This window comes from Scomber japonicus, chromosome 13 (assembly GCF_027409825.1).
Source record: "Scomber japonicus isolate fScoJap1 chromosome 13, fScoJap1.pri, whole genome shotgun sequence".
In the NCBI taxonomy this organism is placed as follows: Eukaryota; Metazoa; Chordata; class Actinopteri; order Scombriformes; family Scombridae; genus Scomber; species Scomber japonicus.
The window spans coordinates 27,606,411-27,619,201 of record NC_070590.1 but is presented as its reverse complement, the minus strand read 5'-3'; the positions used below and the strand labels follow the sequence as shown (position 1 = coordinate 27,619,201).

The following is a 12,791-nucleotide window of genomic DNA, read 5'->3' as shown; positions in this document are numbered from 1 at the left end:
CATCAGTCAGCACCTCTCCAGAGAAGAGGTCTACAGCAAATCTTCTTAGAGTCTAAAGAGCAATTTGCTTTTTTCACCACCTTTCCTTCTTCCGTATCTGCAAAGATCCATCTCCTTCCTCGACGCCGTCTGTATTGTAATGACTTCATTAGCATAGCGTCTCTTAATTAGAAACAATATTGCCAAAGGAGCGTAGCCTACACATGCTCTGTCTCTCTCTCTCTCTCTCTCTCTCTCTCTCTCTCTCTCTCTCTCTCTCTCTCTCTCTCTCTCTCTCTCTCTTTCTCTCTCTCTCTCCACTGTCAATTATCTGCTCCATCCGTCTCCACAGTGACAGTGAATCTGACACCTACACCTACTCTCTGTACAGATCTCTTTACATGGTGCATTGTTGCAGGTCTCATTTCACTCACGTCAAGGAACAAGCATCAGGCCTTCATTTTATATTCAATCTAATTAAAGCTTTAAACTAGGTCATCCATATCATCTTACTGTATATTAAAAAATCACCTGGATCTAAGATCATAAAAGATGTCTGGTTAAAATTGGAATGACATGAAAAATGACTAATATATGCTAATACTGTGGCAGACACAGTGGTGGAAGAAGTATTGAGATCCTTACTGAAGTAAAAGTATTAAAGCAGTGATGTAAAAATACTCCATCACAAATAAAAGTAGTGCTTTGTGACTGATAAATTAACTGTTAGATATTTTATTATATTTTAACAGTAACCTTTACAGTAAAACAGCATTTGGCAGTATTGTATTGTAACTGTACTGTACTTTAAAGTATGATACTATATATGTTTATAATAGTATATTTGGAATACTGTAATTGTGTTTTGGAGTATGATTCTGTGATTGTGTTTTAAAGCACAAATAATATTGGAGAATTACTGTATTGAATATAATAATATTTTAGTGTGAACAGTTACATTTCATAAAAGAAGTATTAATTATACATGAATTAAGACCTGAGAGCTGAACCCTGTTAAGCATCACATTCACAGCCACAGGGGTTATTTACATGTTTAAATCAACTGCTAGCTAGGCACAGCACTAACACATTTGATGAAGTGAAAGTTGCTTCTAACATTTTGTTTGTTAGTGGACTTACTGCAGCACTGCACTTAAACTACAATACACTTATATATTTGTGATTTACAAGAAGAGGCAGGAACATGCACTCAGTATCATGGTCACAAAAAAGACTGAAGCTACTCTACTTGTGAAGAAATCACCATATAAATAAATAATCATTAATCACCCACAATGCTATGCAGAGATGTTTTATGGTAGGTTCATCAGGGATTGTATTATATTTAACTGTAAAATAAATAAATCAATAAAATAACAGCAAAGGCTAACAGTGTGCATATAATTAGATTAATAAGCAGCAGTGTGCAAGCAGCATATGGTCTGAGGCACTTTACACTTAGCCAGTTTAGTCTGTGGTGGTGAGGCTGGTGAGATGATTAATGGGAGAGGAAAAAAGAAAAAACAAAGTTCTGATACACAAATGTGTTTTCAGTTTTTGGACTTTTTCTCTAATTTTTGATTTTTGCTGAAATATTGGATCATTTGAACATTTATTGAAATTAAAGTATGTGAGAAGTTTAGAGGAACAATCACTATTTGGTGATAGACTGAAATGTGAGCCGACTACACTGCTTTTTGTAAGACGTCAAAGGACAAAAAGGTTGGAAACCACTGGTTTCATCTTTAACAATGTGTTGTATTTTAAAAGCTTGTTATATTATCCATTGTGTCAAATCTGCATCTGAAAAGTAACTAAAGCTGTTAAATAAATGTAGTGGAGTAGAAAGTACAATATGTCCCTCTGAGATGTAAAGTGGAAGTATAAAGTAAGAAACACTAGTAAATAAGTAAAAACTCATTTTTTTAACTACATTTTTCAACAAGCACACCACACCACATCAATCTGGCTTTCTCTCTTCGGCTTATATCCTGCTTGTTCACCATTTTTAATATTACCAGCTTCATAATCTTTTTTTTTAATGAGAAACACAGATAAAGTAAGCGAGACACCTCTAAAGTGCAGTTTCAGTATGATGAGGAAGCTTTGTAAGTCGGTTGGTGGCCATGAACGGCAGCAAGCCTGAGGCAGCAGTTTGATTGAATACTGAGGTCTTCAATACCCGCTAGTCATGTAGCATGACAGCAGGCCAGATTTCCTCTTTATAGTGTCTAGCTGATGCAGAGGTGGTGAGGAGGTTCAGCTGTCCAGTTTCCCCTAACAGAACATTTACTCACTTGAGGAAACACTTCTGGATCGGACTTTGCACTTAGGTTACATTTGATTGCATCACTTCCTGTGCATGAGGAAATATTCTTATTAGTGACATTTTGTGGCACCAAAACACTGGTGCGACTGATACTAATTAGTTGGAATGCACAGCTTTCAGTACAGTAATGCAGGCTATAACAGTATGCTGTGTGTGTGTGTGTGTGTGTGTGTGTGTGTGTGCGCGTGTGTGTAAGTAAGTGTAAAAATCTTGGCTAGTGCAGCTTTAAAATCACTATTTTAGAGTGCAGTGTAGTGCGTGAAGAGTGTTTGTGCATGTAAGTGTGTGTCATTAACTAGATTTCTATTGCTTGCATTAGTATTCACATGAAGGGTCATGTCAATCACACCAGTTATGCACACGCACACAACACACACACACACACACATATACATACATACATACATACATACATACACACATACATATACACACACACACACACACACACACACACACACACACACACATACATACATACAAAAATCCCATTCATTTTTTAAAATGTGCATTCACCTGCCATATTTCTACGTTGCATGTTGTCTGAGGAACACACGCACACACACTTAAACACACACAGACACACACTTAGTGCTGGCAGCCATGTGAGACTGATCCAAAATGACTTGGGTTTTGGAAAAGCAATATCATTGAAGAGGATGACACTGGAAGACAAGGAGAAATGCTGTCTAGAGGAGAGGTGGAAAGGTTAAAGATGAGAGAGGAAGAGAACATGGTGTGTGTGTGTGGGGGGGGGGGGTATATATATATGTGTGTGTGTGTGTGTGTGTGTGTGTGTGTGTGTGTGTGTGTGTGCCACCTTTCTGTTATATTCATCTGCTTGTACATTATCTCTGTTGCTTTCTGTCATCATCATTGCTAGGATGGACAGATAAGTAGATAAGTGAAAGGCAGATACTCTCTCTGTTGACTAACAACATGATTCAAAGCATCTACATGCCTCTAAGGAGTGAATGGCATTCATGTGAGAAAATCTTTAATTACAGTAAATATAAATTAAGCATGCTGAGTCACTGAAGCACAGTTCACACAGTTTCAGTGTACTTGAATGAATGGCACTGAAAGCCATTTCCTTGATACTTTTTAAGAACATAATATTAAGGCATTCATAACGTAAAACATGCATTTCACATTTAATCCTGTGTGTAGCAGCTCTGGTTTGACTCACTGCTGCCTCTCTCTGGCCAGAAACACACAGTACATTTTTACAATGCCAGTTTCTTAGTCTCTATATGGCCTCATCTGGATTGAAAAAGTCTGTTATTCATTTATTGTTGTTAATTTAACTCATAGTAAGATAGTAACTGAATCTACAAATAATAAGAAATACTTTTACTTTGAAATGAGGAATCCAAGTACAACTCATGATTTCCTCTAAGATCAAACACTATGTAATGAATGTAGAGGAGTGCAGATAATAACATGTTGTGCTATCATACTGTCTCAGAAATGTGTGCAACCCATTTTAAATGAAATGTATACTGTACCTGTAGTGACATACATCAATGCAGAGGTGAATATTTTGATATTGTAAGTTAAAGAGCATCATTGCCAGAGGATTACATATAGCACATAAGGATAAGTTAATATCAGTAACACCACCACAGATCTATGGTTCAGTGTGTCTTTGCATTTTTAAATTATGCACTACACCTTTAATCCCCATATGACCTTTTTTGTGCTCTCATATCAACGTCACATATAATACCATTAGACCAAATCTTCTAAAGAGAAAAAAAGAGAGAGAGAAAAAAAGGAAGGCTGCATCTATTTATTGAACTGCATAAAAGTGAATGTGTGTCACTGTAGAATATATAAAGTGTGTGGACACTGAGGACTGACAGGAGCTGAGAGTGATGTCCTGGACTGTGTTTCTGCTTGAAGACAAGCTTCATCTCAGAAGAGTTAGATTTCTGACGACTTTACCTCAAGTGCTCACCTGGATGGAGATCCTACAAACTGTAGTTGGTAGGAACCAGCTTTTGGCCATAACTTCTATTAAGATAAATGGGCTTTGGAAAGTTTGGCTGTTTTTATATATTCTTTATAAAGAAAACTGCTGCAAACCTGAACCAGTGATGTTTTTTCAGCATTTTTTACTATATATTTTTATGTTTTTACTGCATGTCAGTCTCGGCTGGATATGGATGCTGTTATTATAGTTGATGTGTCAAATCTCTAAATCGTTGATTTTTTGTTGCTTTTATAAATCTCTACATGTACAATCAGACAATTTTAAATGGCATGTATAGACTGTCTGGTTTTGCAGGTTAAGAGTGATTTTCATTGCTTTTATCTGGGGCTACAACCAATGATTATTTCCATTATCTATGAATCTGCCAATTATTTTCTTTAAATAATGAACCGTCATCGATCATGTGATCTATGAAATGTCAGAAAATACTGAAAACAGAGTCAGTGATGCCTTTAAATGTCATATTCTGTTGGTACCAACAGGCCAAAACCTAAAGATGAATCAGCAAAGCATCAAATCATCACATTTAAAAAGTTGAAAACAGCATTTTTTGTGCAATTTTGCTTTGAAAAATGGCTCAAATGATTATTTAATTATGTAAATAGTTGCTGATTGTTGTAGTTTACTTTCATCAATGCAGGATTGTAGCACCTTGATGATGTGTATGGACCAAACCTTGATGATGGTACTAACTTTTGTCTTTTCTCTCCTCCTCCTTTCATCCAGGCATATGGGCCCAGATGCAGCTGCCCGAAGTGGTGATGAGTGTGGTCAAGGGTCAGTCGGTGGAGCTGAAGGCCTCATATAGCTCGGGCGGTGACCCGAGCACTAACACCATCCTCTGGAACTTTTTTTCCAACAACACCCAACTGGTAAGGAAGCAACTGAGTACACTATCCACTATCTTTGCCATCTGTGGCTATAATATGTGGGATTACAGTTATGAAAGATGTCCGCTTGTTCTTATACTATTAATCTGGCAAAGCTCTTCTTTTGTAAACCCTTAGAAATTAATCCAAGACAAAAAAGGCTTAAAGCTTTCATATAAGTCCTGTATTACTATATACACCATAAAGTTTGTTTTTCTGTGTTATGATAAATGTTTTCTACATCAGACTTTTATGAAATCATTGTAGCGGTAAAAGATTAAATGAAGCAGAGGAGTACTGCGTCAAAAGTCCAGCTGGACTACCCCCCCCCCCCCCTGCCCCCATCCCCACTCCTCAATCCTGTATTGTTTCTTTTACACATTATCTGGGGACCTGGCCATGGCTCGGCTTACGTATCTGCCCGGGTCAGATTATTGGGCTGTACAGATGGACTACCCAAAAGAGGATCACAATCAAAAAGAAAACAGAGGAAAAGAGAACTCATAGAGCTGGAAAAGACACAGTTGATTAAAAGTGAAGCTTTTTTTTTCCATACACCTGGACAGCCATGCAGTGTCTCACTCTGCTTCCCTCTTATTTGTTGCCAAAGAGATGAATAAAAAGAACAAACTGTCACATCCTCCAGGCCAAACCCAGATCCACTCTCTCTGCAGAGCTGTGTGTATGTTACACTGATGCACTGCCAGATCAGTAATGGTATGCAGTCCTGCAACTAATATGAGGTCATCTCTTCTGACAAATAAACTCATAAATTGAGAATGGAATGTTGGAAATATGTCCAATTAACAGTCTAGTCTTGTTTTTTCAAAATAAAAGTGAAGTCTATTTTACAGTATCTTGTCACAAAGCAATATGGATTTAGACTTTTTCCATATGTTTGCCTGCACCTGCACCAGTCAGGGTCTTTATTGCTCTATAAAGAGCTCATATTGGTCTCACATCACACAACATAGGCCTCCATACACTGGACTTGAGTCAACAAGCAGTGAAGTTTGATTATAAGGAAATCAGGTTGTTAAATCCAGCTTTAATCAACTTTGAATTGCTGACCTGCAGAAAGTCCTCTATCCATTTATAGCCATTTGCCTCAATGGCTGCAACACTTTATGTGTATCATGCAAGCTTCACTATCCCATCATTAACTCACTCAGAATGCTGGAGCAAAACTTTGTCAGTAATACTTAATAGTATTTAGTATAGACAGTATTTACTGTCATCTTCTCATTATTGCTTTCAAGATTCACTGTAAACAGTAAGGCATGGGATGTTCTCTACTGTTCTCTGATTAAAGCTGTGATCCTCAGCTCTTCTTAAAACATAGTCTACACTAACACTACTCAGCATAAAAAACACTCAACTGACAATTGTGCAAAGGAGCAGGAAAACAGCAGCAACCATTGTAATAAGTTATAACCTGTTAAAAGGTGTCTAAAAATACTTGAGTTCGTAGTGCATTCATTTCACATTCAGTGTGTGTATGGCATAAGGGATAAACAACTTCTTATATATGTCCTGCTCACCCTTGGGCCCTTGAATCAACAGCCAGGTGGGAATAACTCAAACTCTTAGCAAACTGTCTTCAAAAGGAAGAAATAATCCAATTTTTGGGACTATTTTCTGCCGTGGATGAATCCACATTTGGTACTAGTGAGTATTGCAGCAGGACAGTGTGTGTGGGATTGAATCAAAATAAACTACAGTGTGTGTGTTCATAGTAAGGAAGGAATATGTCACCTGGTACACCTGGTGTGGTGAATAATTAAATAGTTTGTGGATAACAGGAGCTCTACAGCACAGAGGAGTAACAAATATCAGGTATTAGAGAATAGTTGATTGTAGGATCAATTATTTGTACGTTTTGGTCTTCACATTAGATTTGTTGAGAATAAGAAAAATATAAAAACATTTTAATAATGCAATCCTGGTTTTTACCTGTTCCTGACTTCAATGTTTGTTCTTGTTTTTCTGATGATGTATGTTATATGTGTTGGTTGTATTATATATTACATCTTTAAAATCAGAAGAAGAACATCCAACCAGTTTTTATTTATTTTCTGCAATTGTCACGTCACATCTTCTAAAATGGAGCATAAATGTGTAGTACACATACTTGGCTGTCCTACTCTAATACTACTGTAATGCATTCCGCCAAACGTTCAAGTTATGCCAAACAATAACAATTATTGGGGATTAAAAATTTCTTTGATTCTTTTGATTCAGGTGAACCCTCAAACACAAACATATCCACATGGTCAGTGACACTGTTTGTCCTGCAGGGTTCTTAAATGGAGATGTGATTGCTTCAGTGCACCACAATCATTTCAAGCCTCTTTTTTATTCCCTGTCTCTCTGTTCTCTTGTCCAGATCATCACCTACACCAAGGGCTCCGTGAGATTTGGCAAGTCCCAGTTCAAGGGCCGGGTTGGTTTCAGAGAAGAGATGCCCACACGGGACGTGACACTGTACATCAACAACACCCAGGAGTCCGACTCAGGACGCTACACCTGTCAGGTCATCATGCCGGACAGAGACGGCCTCACTGGTGAGATCACTCTGGATGTGAAGGGTAAGACGCCACGCTTGTACTTCACTTGATGAAGAAAGACTGACTTCCGAACGGTGTGTTTCCATAATCTAACAAAATGATGATTTTGTAATCCTCTCCTCTCAGTCCCTCCTGCTGTTCCTAAGTGCTCTCTATCAGGGAAGCCGGTGCTAAAAGGAAACGTGACTCTGAGCTGCAAGTCCAGCAGTGGGAAACCCATTCCTATGTACAAGTGGCAGAAAACCAGCCCCACCTCTGAGGTCTTCTTCTCACCCATGCTCAGTGAGTGGTGCTAATTAACTATACCCACTTCATATCCATTGAAGATTGAAGCTGTATGGGCATGTTTGTGTTGATGGAGCTTCTGAACAAGGAGAGCTATGGTGTAGGACTAGATGTCTGTATCCCTTAGTTGCACATTTGAGGAATGCTGCCAGGACTCTGTGGGATGGTCAAGTGTGTCCTTTCTCTTGATCTACAGCCATACCTATTTCGGCAGTCCTTGAGAGTTTCTTTCTGCTGCTGGTGCTCCTTCTCTCACACTTCCATCTCCCAGAATAGCTTGGATGTTGTCGTGGCAATGGATTTTATAGTCAGGTTTCTGGAAGCTTACTGCCCAGTTTTTGATTGTTGAATTAGTCAAGTCCATTGCAATAGACTCCAACACACAGTAGGTGATTTATCATGTTTTATAATAAACTTGTTCACAATGTCCAAAGTCTACTATGAAGAAGAAGTGGTTGCATCTCCAGTCTGATTTTCTGTTGTCATGTGTGTGCGTGTATGTCTATATACATGCACGCTTGACCGTAGTCCTCCATGTTGTTTTTAGATGATAAGGCCGGCACCCTGAAGCTGAGCAACCTGAGCAGTAACATGTCGGGGAAGTACGTGTGCACAGCCAGCAACTCGGCCGGATTCGAGACCTGCTTCATCAACCTGGAGATCATTTCCTGTATGTAGAATCAGACTTTTAGTTGTTTTAGTGAGTTCTTTGTTTATGTGCTTTGGTGTAATCACTGCATGTCCCTTGATTGCTCCCACAGCCACTAATGTTGGGATGATTGTCGGCGCCACCGTGGGCTCGGTCATCGGCTTCATCTTCCTCCTCCTCGTCTGCCTGGTTTTCGTGATGAAGAGGCGGAGAGAGAGTGAGGACGACATGGCTAACGATATCAAGTGAGTTCCTGTGGCTGCATTTACAGAACATTTCATCATTAAGAAATACATTTCCTGCAATCAATTGTTCTCAAACAGCTGTTTACAGAAAGAATCATATTTGGTTTATATGAGATGATTAAATGAAGCTTTTTTTTTCTCTAATGGCAGAATTGTTAAATCACCAAGAAAATGTTATAACTTAATGAAGAAGCCGCTGCTCAGTCAGAATGACATAATTAGATGTTAATGGACTCTGAACAGATGTACAGTAAACAACATCTGACTTTTTGTAGGACTTTTCATGACAGCCATGAAAAGAGCTCCATCAAGGATGAAACATACATCAATTTAGGCATAATGTAAAACAGTCTTTCCTCTTAACGACAGACTTTTTCATCTGTATCAAAAGCAAAGCTATTCCATTTTTGTTCCAACCAATCAAGCGCACACACGATTCGATCAATCAATCGTCTGTAGACTGAGATCAGTTGATTGGTTGGAATGAAAACCTGCAGCAACATGAACATTAAATGTTTGGACACTTCTGATCAGAATGAATCCAGGTGGCTATTTGTACAGTGTGAACAGGAGCTGCTATTAGCTGATCAATATACATATGAGGAATATATAAAGTGCTGAACAATTAAACTCAAAATATAAAGCTAGATGATTTCTAACAATAGGCCTCAGAGAAGTTTTGTGGTGGACACACACACCCAGAAAGAAGAATTAAGCAGGTGCCGAAAAATCAACTAGATAGTTTCCATCTTAAATTCAATTAAATTCAAAACACTTTATTTGTTAAAATTAAAAAGAACTCCATGTACATAAATGCTAAATGGTAGTATTATAATCCATATTTATTTTTTTGTTTTTGTGAGTATTTGAGAAATAGATAGATAGTTGTAAATTATATACAGTATATATATACATATATAATTTACAACTATCTGTCTATTTCTCTATTTGTACATATATATATATATGTACAAAAGATATAAATAGGACCCCCAGAGGATAATAGTGAAGCATCAGGACATATAGCCGTCATAGTATCTGTATAGCCAGATTTTATAAAAAAGAGGTGCCTCTATATTCTATATTCTAAGTAAGATAGGCCTCACTCATTTTTAGTCAAATCTGAATACAGATACAAATATGAACACATACAGAGCATCAGTTTTACACAGCTGTGTCTTCTCCACCCTCAGGGAGGATGCTCAGGCTCCTAAGCGTGTGTCCTGGGCTAAGAGCGGCATGGGTTCTGATATCATCTCCAAGAACGGCACCCTGTCCTCCATCGCCTCTAGCCCACATCACAAAGAGCCCTCGCTCCACGGCAGCAGCAACCACCACCACCTGCAGCAGTACCCCCAGCGCCCCCCGTCCGACACCGCCTCCATCATCACAGCCACGGGCAGCACAGCCGGCTACCGACCGTCCCGCCACCACGGAGCCTCCACCCCTACCCACTACAGCTTCAACAACAACCTGCCGCGTGGACACCATGGATCCTCAGGGGCCAGCACCAATGGGGGCTCTCTACCCAGACCGGAGCGCTACGCCCAGCTGCCCCAGGCCCAGGCGCTCCCGCAGACCTACGGTCAGTCTCAGATGCAGCTCCAGCCGGCTCCCTCCCCTCCACCGCCGCCCACATCTGGAGTCACAACCTCCAACATCACCAGGATGGGAGGGGTGCCTATTATGGTGCCTGCGCAGAACCAAGCCGGATCTCTGGTGTAACACTGGCTAAACAGTGGAATGCTGTCCCTTTATACCGTCCAAAAGGGGCAACAGCTGATTTTTCTTTTCTTTTTTTTTTTTAAGGGAACGCTTTAACTACTATTTAGCAAAGAATTACAGTAGATGAAAAAGTCAAATTCACTTACTTTTGTGCCAGGAAGCTTTCATTTCATGGCGAGACTTTCAGACACAGACTGTTGACTTGCTTTAAGTATACATAAGTCTCTTTTATATTCTCCAAACTATGTATAGATATGATTTTCATACATTTGTCTAGTATCGTCTTTTTCTACTTTATCGAAGCATTTCTAAAGTTTGTTTGTTTTATCTTTCTTTTGAAATTTAGTTTTCCATGTTGTCCTTTTTTTTCTTCCTCCTGCCATAGTAATGTCACAAAGTGAACAGCAAGAATGAAACAACCTGGGGCATTTATCTGTATTCCAGACTTACAGATGAATATACAGATGCAGGTCTGCTGTATTTCAGCTTATGTGTCATCTTTACATTAAAACTAAAGGAGGACTCATCAAGACCAAAATAGGTTATATTATATATTATATCAGTTTTACTCAGAGGAGAGAATGTTGCTCAAAGTGAAGTTAGTGGGTGTAATGTATAAAGATAGTTGTATAACTGAGTATATTTCTGCAGCAGAGAAAGATAACATTATATACTATATATGATAAAGTATATTAATGCAAGGTATCCTAATCATTTTATTTTTTTGGCTTTACTTCTATCAGTGGTTCAGCTTATAAAATGCTCCTGGACTTTAAACACACGATTACCGAAAGCTTCTTAGAATATCGAGCACTGTTAAGGATTGCAGTATGGTGACTTTTGCTAATGCACAAGGCCACACTTGAGTTGTAATAATTTAAAAGTTGCCTGCAGCAGTGGAATTGTAAATAATATGCTATTTATTTTTTTCTGTTCAACGTGTGACAGACAGCATAGTATATTGTCGGCCCCGCAGCCTGTACTTAAAGTATATGATACAAGTAATATGTTTTGCCTGTAACACTGGATGCTGAACCAAAGATATAAAGTATGTATCGCTTCATTTATGCCAACATGCTCTCTAGACATGTTGCTTCTAGTGTAGGTTAGTAGGAAAGTGTATTGATTCCCTGCCATAAGCTACAGTCTTTACTTTCTATTTGATTGACAGAAACATTACCCAGACATTGGAACAGGAAGCTGATGTAATTTGCTCTGAATACTCATGAAGGTGCCTAGTCATGGAGTACATTTGCTAATTTAACCCTTACATACTGTTCATATTCCGACTCATAAGTAGTCTCTACACCAATTCACATTCATAAATTCACCATCAGTCATTAATCAATGTTTGATTATTCCTTAATGAAGCTATAAGAGAGTGAACAAAGTGTTAATCTTATAGAGAAAAGACATTAACAAACATTATTTTATGGTCCAGGAGAATATTTTATAGAATATGAAGAATACAACATGTTTGAATGCTGTTTTTTTTTTAAATAAAAAATGGACACAGGTCAAATTTACACATTTGCATCTACAAAAATGTGTATCAGCTGCACGAATATAAAAATATGATGCTTTTTTTTGGGTCACATTAGGAAGAAAGTGTGTATAGGGTGTTTATACAGCTCTAAGTGTAAAAATAGGTCAAACTTGCCTCTAAACAGTATGTAAGGGTTAAAGCAACCTATAGAGATGAGATTCTTCTTCACTTTATATTACTGAGCTAAATTGAATAAAAATCAAACCACAAACAGTTTCCAACAAAAATAAAACAAAAAGAGTTGATGTATAAAAACAGCTGTAGCTCATGATACACACAGTAAATGACAAAGACATTATTCTGTGTTGATTTAGTTTTTACATTCAAAACACCTTTATTAAAGTAATATACAGTAGAGTTTATTACAGAGTCAGAATGTATCCAAATTGCTATAGACTTAATGTAATATAGTGTTCTGGTCACTTTGAACTCACATAAAGGCCTATTTAAATATCATGAGTCTGAAAATGGAAATATGTATAATGATAGTGATCGTACTATCTGTTCTGCTGTAATGTCATTTACACTGGAGCATTTATTTGTTGCTTTGCTTTTTTCTTTTTTTTATTGTGCACAGAAGGTCAGAATATCAAACTTGATA

The 12,791-nt window shown here is 38.1% G+C and overlaps 1 protein-coding gene across 1 annotated transcript in view; it reads left to right on the top strand.

Moving 5' to 3' along the window:
• Positions 1-10,644, top strand: part of esama (endothelial cell adhesion molecule a) — a 58,868-nt gene extending 48,224 nt beyond the window's left edge. The window contains exons 2-7 of the mRNA XM_053331577.1: positions 5,031-5,176; positions 7,560-7,761; positions 7,867-8,022; positions 8,573-8,695; positions 8,787-8,919; positions 10,113-10,644. Of these exons, the coding sequence (XP_053187552.1) occupies positions 5,031-5,176; positions 7,560-7,761; positions 7,867-8,022; positions 8,573-8,695; positions 8,787-8,919; positions 10,113-10,644 (1,292 nt within the window). The remainder of the gene's footprint in view (positions 1-5,030; positions 5,177-7,559; positions 7,762-7,866; positions 8,023-8,572; positions 8,696-8,786; positions 8,920-10,112) is intronic.
• The last annotated feature ends 2,147 nt before the right edge of the window (positions 10,645-12,791 follow it).